Source organism: Lipophrys pholis (assembly GCF_963383615.2).
Source record: "Lipophrys pholis genome assembly, chromosome: 2".
In the NCBI taxonomy this organism is placed as follows: Eukaryota; Metazoa; Chordata; class Actinopteri; order Blenniiformes; family Blenniidae; genus Lipophrys; species Lipophrys pholis.
Genome location: NC_137636.1, coordinates 10,061,244 through 10,084,390, shown reverse-complemented (window position 1 = coordinate 10,084,390; position 23,147 = coordinate 10,061,244). Strand labels below are relative to the sequence as shown.

The 23,147-nt window shown below is 41.4% G+C and overlaps 2 protein-coding genes across 5 annotated transcripts; one reads left to right on the top strand and one right to left on the bottom strand.

The window, feature by feature from the left end:
• Positions 1 to 261: 261 nt before the first annotated feature.
• cul4a (cullin 4A) lies at positions 262 to 9,107 on the bottom strand. Its single transcript, XM_080458257.1, has 20 exons — positions 8,833 to 9,107; positions 7,465 to 7,580; positions 7,210 to 7,313; positions 6,336 to 6,405; positions 6,164 to 6,237; positions 5,923 to 6,085; positions 5,753 to 5,842; positions 5,604 to 5,686; positions 4,382 to 4,449; positions 4,062 to 4,180; positions 3,788 to 3,980; positions 3,530 to 3,634; positions 3,315 to 3,425; positions 2,855 to 2,940; positions 2,658 to 2,765; positions 2,246 to 2,359; positions 2,055 to 2,160; positions 1,776 to 1,948; positions 1,254 to 1,406; positions 262 to 1,161 (listed from the first exon to the last, which is right to left on the bottom strand). The coding sequence occupies exons 1-20, from the start codon at positions 8,972 to 8,974 to the stop codon at positions 1,066 to 1,068; spliced, it is 2,274 nt and encodes a 757-aa protein (XP_080314383.1). The 5' UTR covers positions 8,975 to 9,107; the 3' UTR covers positions 262 to 1,065.
• A 3,994-nt stretch (positions 9,108 to 13,101) lies between these two features.
• On the top strand, positions 13,102 to 22,758 carry tgfbrap1 (transforming growth factor, beta receptor associated protein 1). 4 transcript variants are annotated; one of them, XM_080458256.1, is made up of 14 exons: positions 13,102 to 13,337; positions 14,015 to 14,091; positions 15,112 to 15,827; positions 16,000 to 16,194; positions 17,006 to 17,160; positions 17,343 to 17,425; positions 17,910 to 18,090; positions 18,196 to 18,356; positions 18,829 to 18,886; positions 18,987 to 19,130; positions 19,282 to 19,419; positions 20,450 to 20,609; positions 20,746 to 21,212; positions 21,626 to 22,758. In XM_080458256.1, the coding sequence occupies exons 3-14, from the start codon at positions 15,131 to 15,133 to the stop codon at positions 21,812 to 21,814; spliced, it is 2,628 nt and encodes an 875-aa protein (XP_080314382.1). In that variant the 5' UTR covers positions 13,102 to 13,337; positions 14,015 to 14,091; positions 15,112 to 15,130; the 3' UTR covers positions 21,815 to 22,758. The 4 variants fall into 4 exon arrangements, with proteins under 4 accessions (XP_080314382.1, XP_080314379.1, XP_080314380.1 ...); XM_080458253.1 differs by having other exon boundaries at positions 19,282 to 19,425; XM_080458254.1 differs by lacking the exon at positions 14,015 to 14,091 and having other exon boundaries at positions 13,108 to 13,337; positions 15,117 to 15,827; positions 19,282 to 19,425.
• Positions 22,759 to 23,147: the final 389 nt, after the last annotated feature.

The following is a 23,147-nucleotide window of genomic DNA, read 5'->3' as shown; positions in this document are numbered from 1 at the left end:
ATTAAATAGTCAAATATGATAAACCGTATTTCAGAGCTGGAAACACATTCATACCAGATCAAACGTATCCAAAATACCTCTTCGCCATACAGTATTTACAAGTCCGATGAGCTTGCAGGAGATTGTTGATGTGTGTGTATGAAGACGTAACGCCACCAAGCTGAGACAGGACCTTGAGAATACGTTACACTCTGGACAGACGAGTTCAAATGGATTTTTAAGTAAGTGGCACAAGCTGATTATCTACAAATCACTCACTCAATCATTAAATATCCATTTATTCAGTTCACTTTTTCGCACTCTTACATAGAATACAATCTGTTCTACAAAGAAAAGAAAAAAAAAAAGTCAGCACATGACATTGGACATTTTGGTCAAAACATACAAGATACCAAAATTAATACCCAACTGGCTTGTCTGGATGTCACTCAGCAAATGTGTTACAAACAATGAACCCAACCCCTCCGTCTCACTTCATCCTTCTCAAGTCTCTCTCTCTCTCTTTTATTTTTTTAGCCAAATCAAGAAACCAACTAATCAGGTTTGCACTCAGCAACCTGTGCAGCCATTTGTAAGGAGAACACCTTGAGCAAATGGATAAAACACACACACACAAAAAAAAAACATTGTAAAACTCAAGACAAACCATCTATAGTAAAAAATAAGTGATTTTAGGATGACATGATGAGGGGGAAACAAAAACCCTATCCCAAAGGGTGGGGGGGTGGGGGTGGGGGGGCAAACAAAAGCTAAACAGAGGAAAGTGCTTGTAATTTCAGTTGTGTTTTGCATTAGCAAATTTCTCAAGTCACATAAACCAACCATCAAAAACCCGGGGTGCTGCTCATTGCCCACAGTCAAGAGTCCCACTCAAGGTGGCACAGCCGAGTCTCACATGTGTCTCTGGAGCTCTGTGCGTCTGAACGCTGGGTCCAGGGTTACGGATGGAGGAAAACATGGGCACCAGAGGAGAGCCGGGTGGCTGAGGGGCTGTGATCCTGTGTTGGGCAGGGCAAGCAGTTCAACTTGCTGTAAGAAAAGCACGGCGGTGACAGAGAAACCCCTTCAGGCAACGTAATGGTACTGGTTAGGCGTCTCCTTGTCCCGCTCCATGTAGTCTCTGTCTATGAGCGATTCGATCCGCTTCTTCAGATCGCCCGGCTGCGGAGGGAAAGAAGAGTCAGGACCGCGTGTAAATTGCAGCGTGCGGCGGGAGGAGAAACAGAAGAAAAGGAGAGCTCAGAACGCGTTACCTTTACGGGGAACTTGAGCTGATTGTAGAGCTCGGATACCAGTAGGTTGTGACTGAGGGTTTTCCTCATCTTCATGATGCGCACAACAGCGGCGTCGATCTGATACTGTCTGTCCTGAAACACTCGCTCTGTGGTGCTTACCTGCTCCTCCACCTGTAGGCAGTTTGTTTGAAAAAAAAAAAAAATAGAGTAAACAACCAATCTTTAAGGTTTAGAAAACAGATGAAGACCTAAATGACACGACGAACCACTAAAATCCAACAGGTGTGGGTCTATAACAGCAAATCTGCCTGTTGGGACCATCGCAGATTCATTTTCTGGGAAGCTTCGTGCAGCTGGATTAGATATTTACATTTACATATTTACATTACAGACTTTTGAAATAAGTCATGTGTGGTGGAACAAGCGAGGACTACAGGGGCCTTGATAAACACGAGCAACGTTTCGGAGCCAGAAATGCGAATCTGATGGATTTTAGGGACAAAAGAGCGAGAACGTGTTAATAAAACAAAACATTTTTACCGTTTCTTTCATTTGGATCTGGTTGATTTTGATGCGGAACAGTTTGTGTTTGAAGTCATTGTTGAAATTGAAGCGGTCTCCGTCCTCCACATCTTTCCCTCGTGGGTTTTTGTTGAGGACACGGGCCTTTCCACAGGCGAGCGACTGCAGCGTACGCTTGAGCTCTCCCTCCTCTGTGCAGAGACGAACAGTGTGACTCCGGAGGTACCTCTCCCACAAACAAACAACTCTAATGCAATTTTAAAAGGTGTGTGTGTGTGTGTGTGCGTGTGTACAAACCTATGCCAGTGGCAGTACGAATCTCCTCTATGCTGAACTCCTCTCCCTCATTGAACATGAGCAGCACCAGCGTCTGGAACAGTGAGACCTGCACCTCCTTTTTACCCTGCAAGCACGAAGTCAATGAATGTCAGTGCCGCTCAGACGGTCGATCTTCTCGACTGTCACATAAGAAAGGACAGTGGTCCTACCTCTTTAAACTCTGCCTTCAGAACAGCGTGACCCAGAGTGGGCTGCCACTGCAGCTTCCTCCCACTGTGCTTACCCAGATAGAACAGTTTGAACACCTCCTGGAGCTTCACCATCTACCGAGGCATAACCAAATCCAGAGTGAATGTCAGTTCTGGCGCCATGAAACTTGGGTAGCTTTCACCCTACGGGCCCGCAGGATTCAAAGTCACTCCCACCAAGGGGACATAATGAAAATGTATTTCTAAAGTTTCATAGGATGAACAGAGGTCTTGGTTGTTTACTGTAGTCTCCTCACCATGAAATAACACAATACTCACGTGAGGATTTTTTTTTAATGTGTGCTTAAGATCTACTGACAGAATGAAGCTTCCAATACTTACATTAACATGAGCCACTATAATGGAACTTTACCTCTGGGGGCAGGTGAACCTCCATGGGTGTGTAAGACGGCCAGTAGCCCATCGTCAGGATGTTGACGGTCAGTTCTATGTTGCTTGGCTCACTCTGGTTCTGGATGTACTGGGTGGAAAGCAAAATCATCATACAGCTTCACAAGATAACTCAAAGTGTCACATTGGTATTTTTTTACATTTTTCCAGTGAGAGTACCTGTTTGAATTGGATCATGATGTCTTTGGACAGCTCCATGTCCTTGAACATCCCCTCCAGTTTACTCGTGAACGCTGCGCCGCATTCTGACAGAAATCAAAAGTACAAAATATCACACTTCATTCTTTCTTCCCGACAAACCACAACAGATTATAAACTTTACACGCTGAAACACAAACTTATTTTTTTCGTGGTGCTAAAGGGATGAAGCACGCAACAAAACTACTCAGGTTCTAAGATTTAAAATGTATTTAATTCTTGTCTAAAACCTTCTCAAGAAGTCTTTTATCAGGCACGATCAATCAGCACCTCCAAACTGTGCTGGTGAACTGAAAGGACGTGTTGACACCCGGGTTGCAATGTGTGATCGCTGTGTTGTTGGTGCTCTTCGTTTCAGCTCTGCTATCCGAACCAAACAAGCTACAGTCCGGTCAGACTAACGTCTACATAAGAGTTTCACCGTGTTTGAGCTTGGACAGCATGGACTTCTCGGCATCAACAGAAGCACTCTTTCCAACCAGCAGACGCTTGGCCAAGTCCTTCTTATAAAAAGCTTCAAACACGTCTTTTCCTGGGGAAAACGTGAAAGAGCCCAATCAGACTGGAACAGGCTCGGTAGTCATGAGCACACAAATGCATTTACCATGAAAACACACAGTGAAGTAGGGAACTGACCATGAATGAAGCGAAAGATTATCATTATCTTGTCCAGGATTCTCTCCAGCTCCTCCTCTGTAGCCTCCTTGTTCCCAGCTCTCAACTTGGAGTCCACATATTTAGCTGCATGGGAGGGAGGACAAAGAAAACTCTTGTCACACGCGAGAAGTAAAAAAACAAACAAACTATATAATGCGCTATGCACATTTGCGATCAAGTACAAAGAGCGGAATTGCTACACTTTAACGATCATAGAAATGTCTTGCACCGGCGTACCGATGAGTTCAGCTGGCTTGTTGGGCCTCTTGTTGATGAAGGTTTCGAAGGCCTCCTTCATGGCGTTGATGAAGCTCTCGTTGCGCGTGAAGCAGCTCTGTGCCACATTGTCCATCTTGTCCTTGAAGTCCAGCAGGTCTTGCACCATGTCCTTGTCTTTTTCCGGAGTGCAGACGATCTCGCCACCAAAAGACTGCAATCAGATAAAGTGTGTCAGTAGATTCCTCGGTCACGGCTGGTCATTTCTTGCAACTGTGTGAGTCCACGTGTGCACCTTAATGTAATCCCTCCAGAACTGCAGTAGTGTGGGAAGTCCTCCCTTCACTTTGCTGAACAGCTGGTAGAGCAGGGTCAGCTCCGTCACCCGATTCCCATCCAGCAAAGTGCTCAGACCTGCCACACACACACACACACACACGTGTCCACTTAGAACTGTTGTATACATTCTGAAGTCATACACTTTCTTTACACAAAAGGTCAAAAAAAACAAATAAGAAAGGGCTCCATCAAAACACATGACAATGACAACACACTGAAATCAACACTCTTCCGAAAACTACACAAACACAAATTAAGCGTTTCATACAGACGCACCTTTTTGTAGGATTGCAGTCATGTGTTCTCCTAAAAGTTGTTTCTCAACACAGCTAATGAGCGGCTTTCTGTGAAACAAGGAGAAAAGAAGAAAGGAGAACATTTTTAAGCTTTAACTGTTTGTGGAGTTCAACTACCAGGAAAATGGTTAAATGCAGAGGAGTCATTTCAGTATAAAAGAATAGCCAAAAAAAGCCTCCAAACACATATGACTTTCCAGCGATGCCATCTTTCCAGTTTATGTTTTGTACAAGGATTTATTCAAATCTAATTTAAAAAAAAAAAAAGTTTTAGAATCAAAGCCTTTCCTATCGTCTGCTTTCAGAATAAATCTTTTGGATGATCACTCCTATAGTTTTATTTACAGCTATATCAGAACTGCATAAAGCTGATAAATGTGGTATTCCTCACATAGTTTACAAACATAGTCCACACACAAGCGCTTCACTTCTAACAGACTGATTTTAGAAATTTAGGATCAACTGAAATGATCAGTTTGGGACTTATTTGTACCACTGAAAAGAAAAGTATTACTGTGGACACAATTTGATATTCTGCCAAAATCAAACGAAAGACTTAAGTTGAATGTGGTGATTTTTAGCAAAAAACAAAACAAAACAAGTGTTCAATCATCACAAAAACATCATCATTGTGAATTATGTGAATTATCAGCTGCTCATTTTAACACGGCTCGCCACAGTAGGTCCTTGAAACTTGATCGTTAGACTTGGATAGTTTTCACACAAAACAATATTGAGAAATATTATAGATTTTAGAAAGATTTTGAAAGAACTGGACACTTCAAAAACAGTTAACTACAGCTGAGCCTTTAGAGAGAATGTTCCTCCAAATGACCAACTTGGGTGACAACAGACCAAATTACACAGTAACCGATGGACGCAGTGATAGAACAACGACTGTTACCTGGCAGGTGAAATTATTATTATACTCAGAGGGATCTGGTGGCTTTGAAGAGAGGGGAAGCTATAAAAAATAGACGACTAAAGTAACACTGATTTCTTTTAATTGATTTGTTTTAATTCATAAAATGTTTGATATATTCAGCTAATGTGCGGCTGTGCATTGCTGAAGACATGTTGTCCACCTTCTACTGCACAAAATCCACTAAATATTGATGAAGTTGTCTGTGTGAATCAGATAGGCTCTGTTATACATGGGCACCACATTGATATGAAACGGTTAAACATGAGTCAATATTTACTGCGTGCTCTGGTCGAGGTAGCTCATGATGCGATCGTTCTCTTCCTCCAACCGGCGAGACACATGGTGCAGGTACTCGGGCACCTGAACACAAACACATGATGAATAAATGTGACCACCGGTAACAGAAATGAGCCGGTGGTCACTCACGTCTCTCTCCTGCATCAACCGCTGTCCTTCTGCTGCATACAGGCGATTCGTCTCAGACAAGAATCTCTCCTCAAACGAGTCTTTATAAACCTAAACCAAGGTTTGACAGTCAGGTGACAAAAAAACTAACACACCAAATAGATACTGAACACCTGGGATAAATAAAGTACCTGCAGGTCCGACAGCATGCCCAGCAGACTCCGCAGCAGACTGCGATCAACAGTCTCGCCGTTGCGCTCCAGTTCGATCTGCTCCAGGATGCCTTCCACTGTTCGCTTCTGGACCGCGCTGTCGCTCACGATGTGCGCACGAAACAGTTCCAGGCCCGTGTCCCTGTGCAGCGCGAACAACATCAGCCTTCCGACAAAAGATCCCGACAAGCAGAGCAACGTAAATGAAGAGTGATGTTACCAGATTGATGGAAGCAGGGAGTTCTGCAGCACATAGGTACGATCCAAGAATAGAAAGATACTTCTGATCATTATCTGCAGAGGAAGAGAACCGTCTCAACATTAGATTTACACTACTAATACACAGTTTACATCAGGTGGAGATTTGAAAATCTGTCAAATACCACACTTACTGTTTGCCTACAGTGATCCTGCCAACAGCGATTCATTCCCTTCAGGAAGGAAAGGTTGTCCAAAGACTCTGTGAACTCCACGTTAAGGAGAAAATCTTTCACTCAGTCACACAATCAGATACAAACCGTCGATTCATTATCACTTCTCACATGTTTTTGTCAAGTCTGCTTTAAAAGCAACACCCAGAACAAACCAGAATAGACTGATCATAACCAAGACTGACAAATTACTGACTGATAAGCTATAAAGAAGAATAAGAAGAATGTATATTTAACTCATCTTTATTGGTGCCACTCATTAACGTATCACTGTGTATGGAAGTATATCAAACATAAAAGCCAAACTTGTTAAATTAATTCACCCTGAACAAGGACTTCACCCAACATCTGTTTTCAGAGCCACAATTCAATAAAGAAAAAAAAAAAAAAAAACACTTACAATTTTTGAGTCAAACCCACCTTTGTGTTCAAACTGTATATTTGTAACCAACTGAGTCTGGCATTTATTTTCTCTCTGTGGTGTCAACAGGCTGTGAAACAAACTTCAACAAATCTAAGTGAATCATACCAGGTTAACGGTGACTGGCTACGAATGTTCATCTGACAGAGTAGAGACAGTTTTCATGTTGATTTCTTCTATGGACAAACTTGTCATCAAAAAGCTCTCCACTGATGTGAAACTGAAATATTTGGACTCCAAACAAGCTGAGAAATAACAAAGCTTAGTTCAGAGGAAACAAAAGAAGCAAGACTGTATCAAGTTTCAAAAAGGGAGGGAATATACAACTCTGTCCAAACTTAGTGAATGTTTTACTGACTTGAGACATAACTTACCATAGAGACAGTAATGAAAAGTTAAACTCAAAAAGGATATTCTCTAAACTGGTGGATCTGGGCCTGCACATGATCCTCGCAGACTTGTCGCAGCTGCTTGTACAGTGTTGGGGAGACTTTATAGGAACACAGGTTCTCCACTGCCTGGGAGATTCACAGAAACACATTAGACATTCCACATTCATACAAATGACTCTATATATATATATATATATATATATATGACATATTTCTGCAGCCGAATAATGGCACCTAAAACAAACATCAAAGTTGAGTTTTATTTTTGCAAACAAACCTGATAAAGTTCTTCCAGATTGTACTTGATTGACGTGCTGTTCTGAATGGCACCCACAGCATCCCGCAACTTCAGCCACGTGTCCTCTGTGTAGTTCTCTGCTAGTTTTGGCCTGTCTGTTACCACAAAATACATATCAAAGTTCATCAACTGGAACTACATATTACTACATTATATATAACATTCATCAATCCTGATTAATATCTCTGAATAGAATTTTTACAAACTATCTGTTGTAATATTTTAGTTGTGATTTTTGGCATAATTCCAACAACTTTGTTACGTGTTGCAACTTTGACCTGAATTACGAGGACAGTGAAGGAAGTACCTGAGTGGTCACACACGTTCAACTTTCCAAACTGGTAAATAAACATGACAGGAAGTAAGAGAAATAAACTTTGTGGTTACATTGACTTACTTCAATTCAGATCTATGTCACTTAACTGAGCTGGACATGCTGTGCTTTGTAGATGTTTGTAATTGGCAACCCAGAAGCAACAGTTTTTAAAATATTTATCACTAAAACAAACCACGAAGTGTATCTTAAATACATATATATTACAAAAAAAGCAACTGAGTAAAATCACCTCAATCAAATATCACATTGTTAGGTTTAAACAGTCAATAATATTGACATTTACTTTGGGCTTGACTCATAAAATCCACCAGGGGAATATTGATAGGTAAAATACAATATAAATACTTCCATTACGTTTCTTTTTTTTCTTCTTAAACTATATTCAGCTCAACCATCAGAACAACATCTGTCTTTCAGATTAGCCACAGTGTCATCAGCTTTCAGATAAGGACACATCGCATAGCATTTCTTTAAAGTAAACTAATGTCTGTTTTTTTTAAATAATTGCCGAAAAACTAACAGAAACTGTCAGGAAAGTTGTCCAACTACCTAAAGTAGAAAGCAGATAGGTCAATATAAAATATGTGGGTGCCAATCTCTAAAAACTAACCAACAACCAGTTGCTGGGTTGCTCTTTTTCCTATCAAACAACACAGAAGAAGAAAACAACAACAACACTTATTCACAAATGAATATGAACCTCCTTTACCTGGCGTTTTTAGTTATTGGCCATTTCAATCTAGTCATACACTGCTTTTAAAATGACTAATTTGAGCAGATCTGAAAGTTTGAGACCTAAAACAAGATTACCATATTACAGAAGTTACAAAAGAATCTTGACCGGTGGATTATAAAACATCCCCTTGGGTTGAGGCTTGTTTACTGGCAGCTGAAGTGAGAGAGGAAACTTTTCCCCAGCCTCTGCAGTGTTGCGAGAGGTCACCACCACCACGCTGGGACTGCGGATACAGATGTCGGGAGTGGAGGAAAAAAAAGTCAAGTGTCAGTACCTTTGAAATTTTTGATGACTAGTTTCTTTGAGGCGCCACTTTTGCCTGAGGCCACGGCGGAGGTCCTGGCCATCCCGTTGGGGTTGTGCTCGGTTAGGGAGGAGAAGCTGGCCCTCTTGTCCTGTCGGGTGTCCTCTGCCATTATCAGATTAGCGCTTTGGCTTAACGCTGTATGGTTCAAGTGTTTTTGTTAAGTTACTGTCGGATTGTTGATCCGCCTCCTTTTCTCCACTGCCAGCGACGCACGCGTTAAAAACACCCGTCTTGGGTTGCCAGTGCAGGCACTCACAAGCCTTATTATCTAACACGCATTTATGAGCGAGCAGGGACTCGAGTAAGGGCAATTAATGAGAATACATAACTACCGCCGGCTGGGTAAACACACTGCGAGCTAACAGTCTTTTCTCTGGAGCTGCAGCACACTTTAGCACACAGTCCTCGCTCTCCCCCAACAGCACTTTGTTCCTGCGGGCTAATCCATGTCGCCGCTTACGACTTCACAGACCCGGACGAGCTCGTTTGACAGCTGAGAAAAGCATAAAAGCGACATAGTTAAGGCTGACATAACAGAGCCATGTTATTATTGGTGCTTTCTTTAGCACGGGGCTAGCTAGCGCAACAAAATGGCTTTTGTGAGACAGTTCAGCTGGACAGGTGCATCCTGGGTGAAAAGCGGCTGCGCCGCGTTCACGGACGGCTGGGATTTTACATCACCGTAGGTACGTCCGAAAAGTCCCTCCTTTCTCCTTTCCTATCAACTTTACCTTAATCCCCGGGATGACGTCACGAGGTTAAGAAAAGATGTTTGGCTTTGGAGGCTTTCGACGGACGACACGACATTTATTATTTTTTTTTTTTATGAAACACTTGACTGAGGTCCCAAAGATAATACAAACCATTGATATTTTTTCCAAGGCCTCAGGCCTTAAGCTCAACATAAACAAATGTGAATTGATGCCAATCCATCATCGTGAATGATCAAATTCATACAATTCAATTCAATTCAATTCAGTTTTATTTGTAAAGCGCCAAATCACATCAACAGACATCTCAAAGCGGTCTTACAATGATAGAGGACAACAGAACCCAACTAAACCCTTCCAAAGCAAGCAGATGTAACAAGCAACAGTGGCCAGGAAAAACTCCCTCACAGGAAGAAAAGTTCAGAAAATCTCCCTCTTCAGGAAGAAACCGTGGGGTGGACCCTACAAGATTCCTGTAAGATCGGTTGTCATATATTTAGGTGTACATATTTCTAAGGATGTTACAGAAAGCGAAAACAAGAATATATGGAAGGGACTGGATAACTGCCGATAATGAGAGATTGATATGCTATCAGTTTGCTAAGTAGGAATCTATTGACTAAGATGCATTCTTTAAGTATTTCTAAATGAGCCATCAAGAAGATTAACCAAATTCCATTCGGTTATATTTGGAACCGTAAAAATCACTATATTAAAAAAAATATGGACATGGAGGTTTACAAGCCATTGATTTTGATTTCATGAATGGAACCTTTGAAAATTAATTGGTTAAAATCTTTTTTTAAATATGAACAGGTTTTGGTTTCATGTTCCCAGAGGAATTTTCAAGAAATTAGGAGGTATCGACTTTTTATTGAGATGTGATTTCACTATTGAAAGACTACCTGTTAAACTATCACTTTTTCACCACATGTTCTTTTATTTTGGAAAAGGCTGTACAATCATAATTTTACCCCACACAATACACCGATATGGAACAACAGATATATTGTGATTAAAAACAAATCATTGGTCAATAAGGAATTGATGGATAAAAACATTTGGTCTGTGATTCACTTTGTTGATGATGAAGGGTGTGTGATGTCCCATGAAAACTTTTGTTTGAAACATAATTTGAATATTAATCATAAGTTCTTCATTTCTATAACAAAAGCAATTCCTGCCACTGTATTAGATCTAATAAGAGTCATGTGTTCAAATTCCACGAAGCTCATGCCTTGTCTTCTTCATCTTTTTGTGAGCTTCATATCAAACAAAATTCCTAACAAAATAATCAGGAGAATGTTTAATCAAATTTCATATCCCATGTTGTCATTCCATAACTCCCTTGCTCAGGTTTTCTCTGAGGACATCATACACTCTCTGCATTCAAAGTATTTAAAATACCCTATCACTCCCAAAGCTAAAGAATTGCATTTAAAAATTTGGAATGGGGTGTATCCTTCCATTGAATTTTTATGCGGACGATTTGGATTTGACAAAAATAAGTGTGTATTCTGTGGAGGTATAGAAACTACAGATCATCTGTTATTTCAATGTATGTACTCAGAAGCACTTTGGGCTGATATGCATGATTGGCTTCATACTACTATTCGACTTCAACCCTTTGTTCCAAAAGATGTTATTTATGGTTTTGTTTCAGAAAAAAAAGATTATGATTTCTTAATTAACAATATTCTCATCCTCGGAAAAATTTTAAATACACAAATGCAAACACATGATGGTATATCCCAGGTTTTAGGTGTTTCATAAGGAGTTTCTCTTCTTCACTAAAGCCCTTAAAAAACGAAGAGTAAACATGCAATAATATTATTCAATTTGATTTATAATTACGATCGAGAAGGAAAGCCCGAGATTTATGTTTCAGCTTTTATTTCTTTTGTGTGTGTGTGTGTGTGTGTGTGTGTGTGTGTGTGTGTGTGTGTATGTGTGTGTGTTTATTTATTTTCTGTATTGATTGTATGTTTTTCTGACTGCATTCCATAAGCTATGGAATACTGTTCAAGAAATACCTTTTATAGTAGATATGTATATATATATATATATATATATATATATATATATATATATATATATATATATTTGTTTCACTTTATTTTACTTCACTCCAAGCACCTGTTTTTTTCCCCAAAAGCCTTTGTGAATATTGTATTACAGAATGTATAAGTGAATTTGTTAATAATGATTAAAAAAAAAAGTTGTGGCCCTCGGCCGCACTTTCGCTTCGTGACGTAATAACAATGCGACAGCGGCGCAGGGTAGTGACATCGTCCGTGGTGACAAAAAATACAAATTTAAGAAAATGTAATATAAAAAAGCAATGCAAACTGAGAATAGGCTGCACAAAATATTTACTTCATTGTGTTTATTTTACAACATCCGCATGACATACATAGTTGGGATATAAGTTTTACATTATTTAAAGTTGTTCAAGGCATATTATTGCATTGGTAACTTAACACGATCTGCAATGAGTCATCCTGAGTTTCCCTGAATGCTTGGTTTAGTGGGTCCCTTTAAATGTTGTAGCTGTAAGGAATTGTGGGGCAGCATAAACTCGTCTCCTTTGATAAAGGATGCATTGGTGTTTCCTATGCTAAAGGAGGTTCTAAAGGAAGCATTGAGCCTTCTTTACTTAGTTTATAGAGAATTCGGACGTTCCTTATCATGGCCCCCACTAAAAATGCAGATGCAGATGCAGATGTTAAGAACATGCTACATCATGAAGACATTTATATGACTCCATTTTTATAATTGACAGTTACTGGCCATTTACGGTATATTTGCAAAGGCCTGATTGGTACTGCCAATATTTAGTAAAATCTTACCTCTGGGTCATTTGAATATATTTCTTTGTATAGTTCAATGCATCCACATTTCTATGTTCTCCATTACTTTATTCAATTCGCAGTCATGAGAAACTGCAATTCATCCCAGCTGACTATGGGGAGCAAGTAGAGTACACCCTGGAAAGGTCATCTGTGCATCAGAGGGCAATAATAGATAGAACGTTAGACAAAGAGAGGCAAGTCTGTGTCAAAAATGATCCTCAATTACATGTTGAAATAGAATAGAATAGAATAGAAAAGCCACTCGGTCTGGTTAATAAATAAAGACCAAAGAGACTTATTTTTAACAAAAATTAAAACATTAAACATAATTTCAAAGTAGAGTATTGACAAAATAATATATATATACACACATACATAAATGTATGTACATATGTGGAAGGTTATTAGAGTACTTGAAGAAAATCCATGCAGGCTTATGGAGAACGTGCAAACACCATGCAAAAGCCCCCAACCAGACTGGAATCAAGAACATTAAACTCTCCAGCACTCTGCATGGTAGGATTTAGGTTAAAAATGGAAAATGCTTTCGGTTTTGAGAAAATCACTGGTAATTTTTTTCAGAAAGTGTGACATGATGATAAAAGTTGCCGGATGAATGATGTGTGCGGAGCTTCCCTCGCCACTCGGCGCTCTTGAACGCACCCTCTCGTTTCACCTGCGTCCAGCAGGGCTTCGGTGCAAATGGGCGGCGTTTTCTCCCCGGCGAGGAAGACCCGAAACGCCACCGTTTAAAGCCCGCACTTTCCGCCCGTCCGTGCGGTGCCGACCCGAGCATCATGGCTGCGTTGATGTTGAAGTGTTTCTCCTTGCCGAGGCTGTGAAGCTCCGCTCCTCTCCGCTCCGAGCGCCGCTCCGGCCTCTGCCGTCCCGAGAGCTGTCATCGTCAGCGGTACGTACCGCGGCTAACGGCGCCAGCCTCACCGGGACACCGCCGGGCAGGGGGGTCGGTGCTTGATGTGTCGACTCATGGGGGTGGAGGGATGGGACCCGATAATATGAGCTGTTAGTCTCCGATAAACACGAAGACTCGCACGGATTTATAAACAAGCAGGAAGCTTTTATTTACCTCAGGCGTTAGCCTGTTAGCATTAGCACTGCTGGAGAGGCGTCACTTTCAGCTAGCACTAGCTTTACGTGATGACTTATTCTACAAACAATGAATAGGAAATTAACCACGGCGCCGTCGCGTTTTAAGAATTAAATCACACACAATACGTGTGTTGCTCCCGGACAGGCAGGATTCACAAGTAAACTTTTTTCCCCTCCACTGTTGATATGTGGGTTTGGGAAGCTAGTTAGCGCTAACTTCTTTAGCTGTTGAGCCTGAAGCTTTAACGAAACACTGACAGGGTTTGAATCACTTTGCACGCAAGAGTGACTTGTACTGAACACACGCGACAAACTGTCGGGATTAAGAGAGCTAAGTTAGAGACTGAAGCTGTGTGAAGATGTTGGGTGGGCTATTGTGTATCAGGTGGCTCTTATTAAGTGTTGCATCACAAGAGTCCAGAACAAATCCAGAATCAAACAGCAGACATGTCAAAACTCGCGTTGATCTCTTTCCAGACACGGTGACTCAACATCTGCATGACAGCTTCAGGAGGAGTTTATCTCAGAGGTCTCAAATGAAGAGTGACTGCAAGGTAACGCTTCCTACTTCTGAGCTCATCTGACTGAATTTGTTTAGTTTTCACAGCCATGTGAATCATGCAACATCTTAACTGAGCTGGGGTTATGTATGTGTATAACTCAAGTAATTAGAATACCTGGTTGTCCCAGTTTTTCAATGCTCGACACAACAATGATGCCAAAAGGCCACCAAAACTGCCTAACGGTGATGTGGGATACTCCTACTGAATCCTATGGTAATTCTAGAGAATTATACTTTATAGGAAAATGACTTGTTGTATACTCCCATACTACTTCGTCTTTTGACTGCTCCTTTCACTGTAGATAATCTACCTCCCCCTGCTTCCTCTCCTCCAACCCCCACATCTTCATGTCCTACTTCACACCAGCCTTGACTCTTTTCCGAAGCCTATCTTCCTGCTTCTCAGTTCCTCCTCCAGCTTCCTTTGTCCAATTTATCCACTTTCACCTGTCTGTACCATTACGCCCTGGCCTGTCTAGCTTTATCTCGAAAGGTCTTGGCCTGAGGCATCCCATCCTGATGAGCAGCCAAAAATGTTAAATAATTGTTAACTTCACAGTGAATGCTTTACTGATAATGTTTGTGGTTAGAATGTAGTTGCACACTCAGGCCTGGTCCTTTTGGGATTTCTTGGACAATATTGTTGCTCGTCGTTGCCATGTGGGACTTTGTTGAAATATGTAACCTGTAATGTTGGTCCTCGAGAGGTTTTAAGAGTGAGATGCTTAGTTATTTTTATGGTTACAGATGTAACTGCAACTTTGGAGTCTTATTTTATTAGCAGCTTTCGACTGTAAACAATACAACTATAGATTAAAAAACAAATGAACACCAAGTAAACATGTATTCAAAACATGAAGCGATATATCTCAAAAAGTTTGTAGGGGTATATTAATATGGATTTCTGTAGCTTTTTGTATAAAAACCGACATTTGTGGGATTCTCCAGTGCAGTTTTTAACATCATCAGCTTTGTTGATTCTTGTCTTTTTTTCTTCTTTTGTATCATTCAGTGTAGATGCCTTGGCTGAGATGAGTGTGAAGGCTTTTGAGCTGGTCCCCGCTGTGGAGCGTGACCTCCTCATGGGCGACAAAGCTCGTATCAACATCGAGTGCATTGAATGCTGCGGAAAGCACTTGTACGTGGGAACCAATGACTGCTTTATCCATCACTTCCTGCTGGTCGAGGTCACGTCCTCCAAAGGGAAACTGATTTACTCATCTCAGAAGCTGTTGCATAAATACCTGGGCCTCAAGAAGCCAGTGACTGAGCTGCGAGCTGCCTCCGCTTTGGAGCGTCTGATCGTGCTCTGCGACGGGATAGTGTTCCTCGTCGACATGGTGACACTGGAGACTGTGCCGTCGGCCGCGGGAGGAGGCGCCAAAATCAGAGGCGTGACGGCTTTCTGTATAAACGAGAACCCGGTGAACGGCGACCCGTTCTGCGTGGAGATGGCTGTGCTCTCCTCGAAGCGCCGGACAGTTCAGATTTTCATGGTGTATGAGGACAGAGTGCAGCTGGTCAAAGAGGTGAGCACTCCCGAGCAGCCGTGTGCCGTCAGTGTGGACGGTTACTTCTTGTGCCTGGCCCTCGCCACACAGTACATGATTCTGAACTACAACACAGGGGCCTCGCAGGACCTTTTCCCTTACAACAGTGAGGAGAGGAGACCCATTGTGAAGAGGATCAGCAGAGAGGAGTTCCTCTTAGCTGCACCTGGTGGTCTGGGTATGTTCAGTTTTTAATGCTTCACTGGGGGACATTTAATTAAGGGCTTTTATGACTGTTTTTTTTTTTTTTTTTAAAGAATAGCCCCTTTTTTCTACTTTAAAAGTTGATATATTTTCACTTTCTTGAAATGTTGACGTTCAAGAGCTGCCTTTCCACTTCCCATCGGCAGGAATGTTTGCCAACGCAGAGGGAGTCTCTCAGCGGGCGCCAGTCAATTGGTCAGAGAGCGTGATTGGTGCTGCAGTGTGTTTCCCGTACGTCGTTGCTCTGGATGAGAGCTTCATCACCATCCACAGCATGTTGGACCAGCAGCTGAAGCAGACGCTTTCTTTCAGAGATGGACACATTCTGCAAGACTTTGAAGGTATTTTCACAAATTTCAAATGTGTTACTCACACAAATCAGAAAGAAAACATAATTTAATGCTTTCCTTTTGATTTTTCTTTAAATAGCTTATAATAGTTTGGTTGACTTGTTTGTGCGGCTCATTCTTTAAATCTATCAGCAAGTGTACATTTACTGTCTGGCTGTCGAATGGAGGGATCAAATGTGCTAAACTGAGGTTCAACAAGCACTTTGCTGACACATTTAAATCCCAGACAAATATTCAACAACTCTGGATTCAGACTTTTTCCACTTGATTTTGAGTGAAATAATGTCAATGATCAGCAGTGATCAATGACTTTAAGCCAGGAGTCGACTGTAATTAAAATCACACCTTTTGAACGTAAACATGCGGCTTTCATGTGGGCTCTAAATCAGGACTATCAAATCACTTGTTTTAATTTAGTTAGAAATATTCTTAAAAGACTGTTGGTTCGGGCCGCAAAAAATAAATTGTCTTATTTCATCATGGTGTAAAGAAAGGCCTGCCCTAATCCTACTATCACCCCAATCGGATTGGGTGTCACCTAACCCACAGGGTTCCCATTGGAATGCTGTCATTAATAGCTGCCTCACATATTTGATATCCTAGATTGCCCAAGTCATTTTGATGCATGTGGCTGACATTGTTTTTAAAGAAATTGTTTAATTTCATCCATTAAAGCTCCTTTGAAACACGGCAAAATAAAGTTGCTTCAAAATCAACTGCACTTAATACAAAAAACGACTGCAAAGTCCTGGAGAGACGGCACTAAACTGATTCTTTTTCAATTTGCTCCATGTGTTCTTAGGGAAAGTTATTCTGGCTTCAACAAAGGCTGTGTATGTTCTGGTACCCCTGCCACTGGAGAGACAGATTCAAGACTTACTGGCCAGTCACAGAGTGGAGGAGGCGCTCATCCTCACAGAGGGAGCACAGAGAAATATCCCCAAAGACAAGTTCCAGGTAATTAAACCCGTGTGCTGCTCTTGAGTTTTAAAATCTTACAGCAAGTTGTAAAGTTAATGTTGTGTAAACCCTACAAGGATACTGATAGAACTATTTATACATAATAGTCACAAACTGTCTTGAACTATGTCAATGCACAAAAAAACCCATTGTTTTGTATATTGTCACTTTCTGTTTAGATTTTGCACAAAAGAATCCTCCAGCAGGCAGGTTTCATACAGTTTGGCCAGCTCCTGTTTCTGGAGGCAAAAGAACACTTCAGGTAAGCAAAGAAGTTCATTTTGTGTTAAAATGATTCGCCTGCAAATTTTCATAGGGAAAAAAAAAGAAAAATCATATTTCCTTGTTATGGTTATGTCAAGACTGTCTGTGATGACATCACTGTGGAAACACTGTATGAAGTAAGACATGATATGTGAATGAATTTATGGCATCGTTCATCTGACACAGACAAATTGAACAGTGTATAGCGGATGTAAAATACTAGACACAAGCCAAACAGTCAAAAGTGCGATTATCTGAATAACTGGCCGAAGTGGTTTTTGCATTCGGAAGATGTATTAAAATATATTCAGATTCTCTTTTCACTATGTATTTTTCTGCCATCATGAGAAATGATAGAGCTTTCACAGTCGTCAGAGATGGTGTCCCCCTGTTGTCTGCTTCGATTTCTCTGGTTTCCTCGGTACTTGTTCTTTAGTGCCTCTCTCATCAGCCACTTTTCTCGCCATACGTGGCGTTTTCAGGAAGGGTCAGCTGGACGTGCGAGAGCTGATCTCTCTCTACCCATTACTGCTGCCAGCTTCCTCTTCGTTCACACGATGCCATCCCCCTCTCCATGAGTTTGCCGATCTCAACCATCTGGCACAGGGAGACCAGGAAAAAGTACTGCAATGCAAGAAGTTCCTCATCAGTTATCTCGGCGAGGTAACCGAACTAAAGGCTGATTCATTCCCGGAGTATTCTTCCACAAAAGTAAATCTTTTCTCTTTTTTTTTTTTTTTTTTTTCTTTCCATCATTTGCACCCACAGGTACGAAGCACAGAGGTGGCGAACGGCTGCAGAGAGGACGTAGACACAGCATTGTTGAAGCTGTATGCTGAACAGAACCACGAGAGCCTTTTAGACCTGCTTGCTTCAGAAAATGCCTGTGTGCTTGCAGACAGTGTTCCTTGGCTGGAGAAATATCACAAGTACGTGTCCTCTTATACCAGTTACCTCACAAGTGTCAAAAGTAAAAGAACTAAGTAGAAATGACTGATTTAATGATATCATATATTTAGATTCTCTGAACGTGCACATCTATATAAAACTGTTGCCGTATGTGTGATTTTTAGGAAAAAGAGAGATGGGCTGAATTCATTTTTTGTACAGTTATGTTTGATTGAATCTGTGGTCATTGGCAGGGAAATGAAACATTTGGAGATCACTGTGGGAATCGGTCTAATTTTCATTATCACTTTCATAAAATTCACAAATTCCTCAAGGGCCAGACTGAGATGACGCTTTGTTGCATAAATACTTTTCCGTGCCCCACGTTGTTAATTACCGCCCTGCTCAGGCTTAAATACAGTGTCCAGTTTAGTCAAGTCATTTAATTACTTTGTACTGGAAATGTAATCTTGTGGGAGTGGCTTTGCTTCATTCACTACGTTTCTCTCCCAGATATTTTGCACTTGGGTTGCTCTATCACTATAATGGCCAGGACTCGGCCGCTCTTCAGGTTTGTAATCTAATTTTTTTCCGTCTATTGTTGCTTCTCAAAGGAAAAGCTATACCACTCATCAAGGAATTAAAATGTTGCCATTTAATTTCTCTGCCAGTTGTGGATTCGTGTTGTAGACGGGGATCTGCAGGACTCGACGAGGTCTGACCTTTACGAGTACATCGTGGACTTTCTCTGCACCGCCTCCAATCTGGATCTCGTATGGAAGTATGCAGACTGGGCCTTGCTGAAGGATCCCTCAGTAAGTTCCCCCCCAAAAAATAATAGTGCTGTCTATGTGATGAAATCCAAATGAGAAAAAAAACCAAAAACTGCCTCTTTGTATTTTCCTATCTCCAAGTAATGCGTCAACACCACATTAGTGTTAAAAACCTTGTCTTGTCTGTTTACAGAAAGGCATCCACATCTTCACCAGGAGGCCTGCCAGTAAAGATCAGTCAGAATTAAACCCTGATGATGTGATCACTTACCTGGGAAAGCATAGCCAGGCACTGCTCCTCTACTTGGAGCACCTGGTGCTGGAGAAAAGGGTACAGGTATGTCAAGTTTGTTCCAAATGATGCCTACTGTCAATGATCAATATGGCTGAGAGAGAGAGAAAGATCAGTGTTTCCACAGCATATGTAGCCTAAGCAACACCTCCAAGCGGCAGCTCGTAGCCTCTGCGTTGCAGGAACAACTCGTCATGCTGTTGTGTAGACGGCCAGTTTGATAAATGCCGGTGCGTTTCTTTAACATTAGATAACAGCAAAATACAACATGAAGTCTCCAGGTGAACATGCGTGATGGTTTCTTCAGCAGCTGTCGTCAAACATTATTTTAAGTCTGATTCCCTCAGATTTCAAGCATCATAAGAGGAAATTCCCTGCAGTCGGGATTTTCTAATAATATTGATGATTTTCATGAGTTTCCTTCACTCTGACTGCAGCAGATTCACTATTTACCATATAGTAAAAATTTAAGTATTTAGATGAAGTACATCTTATGAGACATATCAGTTAAGCGTTAAGCTCTGTCCCTGACTTCTTCTTACGCTCTCCAGCTGTAAGCTGCGTGAATTACGTTTCCTTGATAAGGTTTGTACAGTCTTCATTACATGAATCTGCAACAGATACTAAAGGATGGCTGATGCTCAGGGTTTTAAAGCTTATTATAACCAAGGTGGTGACACACACGTGTGTTTTCAGTTTTTTGTTGTGTTTTTTGTTTTTTTTTGCATTCAACCACACAACTTCAACTGTGTTCACGCTCTGAACTGTGTAGTAGCAGGTGGATAAGAACCTCACATACTGTATGGACGTGGTACATTTATTCATGAAGGCATGTCCATGATGGATTATAATATTACTGTTTTCTGTATTAAATATCAGCTTGAAGCATTGGCACTTTGAATTGTGTTAACAGATTTGATTGAGGCAAATGGAAAAAAATTACAATACAATGCAAGTAATGAATGTAGTTAATATCTAAACATTTGGGAATTCAACAAATTGTAAAATAACCCCTCTTATGTCCTCAAGCTCACCAATGTTTGATTTTGTCCGCTGTGTTTGGATGCAGAAGGAGAAGCTTCACACACACTTGGCTTTGTTGTACCTGGAGAGGGTTTTGTCATTGCTGTCGGAGTCGCCTGCAAATGACCAGCAGCTTACCAAAGCGAGAGAGAGGCTTCAAGCAATGCTCAGGGAGTCCAACCTGTACAGTGTACAGTGTCTTCTCGGTGAGAAAAACAATTATTTTTGAAAAAATCTTTTGTCGGCAGTCGCTGAATAAATTAGTCCGTTGTGAACTTTAGCTCATTGCGCTGTTGAAGTGTTTTTCTCCGGCATTAACTCGTCTTCTTGGGGCCTCTGTAGGTAAAATAGAAAGCTGTGAACAACTGCTGCTGGAGCGCGCAACACTACATGGAAAACTAGAGGAGAATGACAAGGCACTGCACATTCTGGTGCACAAACTGAGAGACTTTCCGTCCGCTGAGGCCTTCTGCATATGGGCCTCTTCCTGTCGGGATTCCGCTTACCGGCAGCGACTGTTTCACCTGCTCTTAGAGGTGTATCTGGACGGGAGCGTTCCAGGAAAAGCTCCGGCGGCCGCGGGGAGTAACAGCGGCGAAATGGAGATGGCAGCGGTGGACCTTTTAAATCGGCACGGCGAGGTGTTTGATGCAGTCCGTGTTCTGCGCATGCTGCCTGAAGGCTGGTCACTGCAGCTGCTGCGGCCCTTTCTGGGTCGGGCTGTCCGGGCCAGCATGCACGCCTGCCGCACCTCCCAGATCGCTGTGGGGCTGGCGCACTCTGAAAACCTCCAACTGCTGCACGACAGGGTGAGAAACGCACCACACATTGTGCTCGTTTGTTCAATAGGTACAGACGTGCACGTAAACCTGTAGATTTGTCTTGAATAATGACATGGAACAAGAAAACATTGATATATTTCTGCCTGAATCAAATGTTCTACCACACAAATACTTTTAATTTGGGGTTAATAAAACAAAACATTTGATTCCTGCTCCATTAGTTTATTCATTCAAAAAGACACCTGTCAGGATGAATGATAATAAGAATAATTATTGTTGCGGTGGGCACCTTTTCTTAAAGTTTTACTCTTGTAACTCTTCATCCATCCATTCATCCTTTAAAAACCTGATAATTATATGGAACACAACAATTTTAACAATTGTTTATCTGAATGCTTCCTGCCACTTTTTCTTAATTTCATCCCCCCCTCACTTTCCAGTTGAAAGAGCGAAAGAAACCCATCTTAATCTCTGAGAAGAAAGGATGCCACCTGTGCCACAACACCTTCAGTGAGCCGAGCGTAGTGTGTCTGCCGGGCGGAGTGCCGGTCCACACTCACTGCGCCGCCCAGAGAGTAAGAGACTCTCCCACAAAGAGACAGTTGACTAATAGCAGTAACCACACGTGAGACTCGAACCCTTCAAACTACCATGTAATCTGTGATCGGAGGCACTGAACTACAGCGCTGAGCTTTTGGATGGCCGAGGACTGTGGGGATGACATAAAGCACAGAGGACTCAATTCCCATCGTAGGATCTGCTGTGGAGTTAACAAGAAAACACCAAGCTGGGAGGGACGTACTTAAGCAAGGGAGAAACGGATGAATTCAGATATTTATTAATGTGCTGCAAATCATACCACAATTTCAAACGTTCAGTTTATTTCTGTGCCCGTCCTGTCTTACTCGTACATTTTTTTTTTTTTTTTAAATCTGAATTCGACACATTGCTTGAACTGCACAACCCAGAAGATATGAATCCTGTTTCTAAAGCATGACTAGTATTACAACTTTCACAGATCTGGGTTCATCAGCTCATATGGTATTGTATTAATACTGTCTTTAACATTGCACATTGCAGTGTTAGGTTTTAATGTGAAATACCGCAAAAGCTCGTCAGTACGGATGGAAACAGAATCTTTTATGTAAAACTTTTACACTCTGATCTGGTCTCACTGCTACTGCTTTTTCCCCTGAGCCACAAAAGCGAAGGATGCTCCGTCACAGTAATTCAGTTTATGTCTCAAAAGTAACAATATTGTCCAAACTGAATGGTTTTTCAAATGTCCTTTTACCCAGTAATTAACCCTTTTATCGGTTGCAGCAACTTTGTGAAACACTACATGAAATCTCAAATTGCTCCACTAATCAACTGTACTCATACTGCATCAAGGACCAATCAGCTTGACTTTCTAAAACTTGCACAAAAATGATTCATCTTAAATGATATTGACTCTTTGTGAAACGTTAATGGCTCAATGAGAAGTGGCAAATCATGTGAAATCAAGCTTCATACGTTTTGTCTTGCTTTGAATGAAATAAATAGAGAGGGATGTTTGGCTGCCTGATGTCTTAAATGTGTTTTTTGCTTCTTTCTTTTTTTAACAGTGAAGAACAAGTCAAATGTTGGAAGTCTTGTATTTAAGTTGAATTTTGTCACAAGTTCTGTGTATCCAGAAACCAAAATGCTCTTGACGCCTAAATGCAGGACTCGTACCAAGACCTCTAAGCAACTCGACCAGTTGCTCAACCTGTGGTCTGGTTCTCCTTGGGGCCGGAGTCTTTGCCTGCTTGAGTTCGATAGGTCAAAGAAAACCACAATGACAAACTTTCTAGAATCTACCTGTGAAACCACCCGCTTCCTTTTTATTTTGAAGGTCGCTGAGCGATTTCCCTAACCCTGCACAGTCTTTAGTAACGCGTGGAGACGTTGACCTGTTCAGAAAGGCTTCAGTGTGGAATA

Excerpts from the sequence above, each read along its gene's own strand:
- cul4a (XM_080458257.1), bottom strand. The coding sequence starts at position 8,974 with ATGGCAGAGGACACCCGACAGGACAAGAGGGCCAGCTTCTCCTCCCTA. Across the intron at positions 6,086-6,163 it reads TCCCTGCTTCCATCAATCTG|GGACACGGGCCTGGAACTGT; the intron begins GTAACATCACTC and ends CGCGCTGCACAG. Across the intron at positions 2,161-2,245 it reads TGAAGGCAGAGTTTAAAGAG|GGTAAAAAGGAGGTGCAGGT; the intron begins GTAGGACCACTG and ends TCGTGCTTGCAG.
- tgfbrap1 (XM_080458253.1), top strand. The coding sequence starts at position 15,131 with ATGAGTGTGAAGGCTTTTGAGCTGGTCCCCGCTGTGGAGCGTGACCTC. Across the intron at positions 18,887-18,986 it reads AGGACTCGGCCGCTCTTCAG|TTGTGGATTCGTGTTGTAGA; the intron begins GTTTGTAATCTA and ends TTTCTCTGCCAG. Across the intron at positions 19,426-20,449 it reads TGCTGGAGAAAAGGGTACAG|AAGGAGAAGCTTCACACACA; the intron begins GTATGTCAAGTT and ends GTTTGGATGCAG.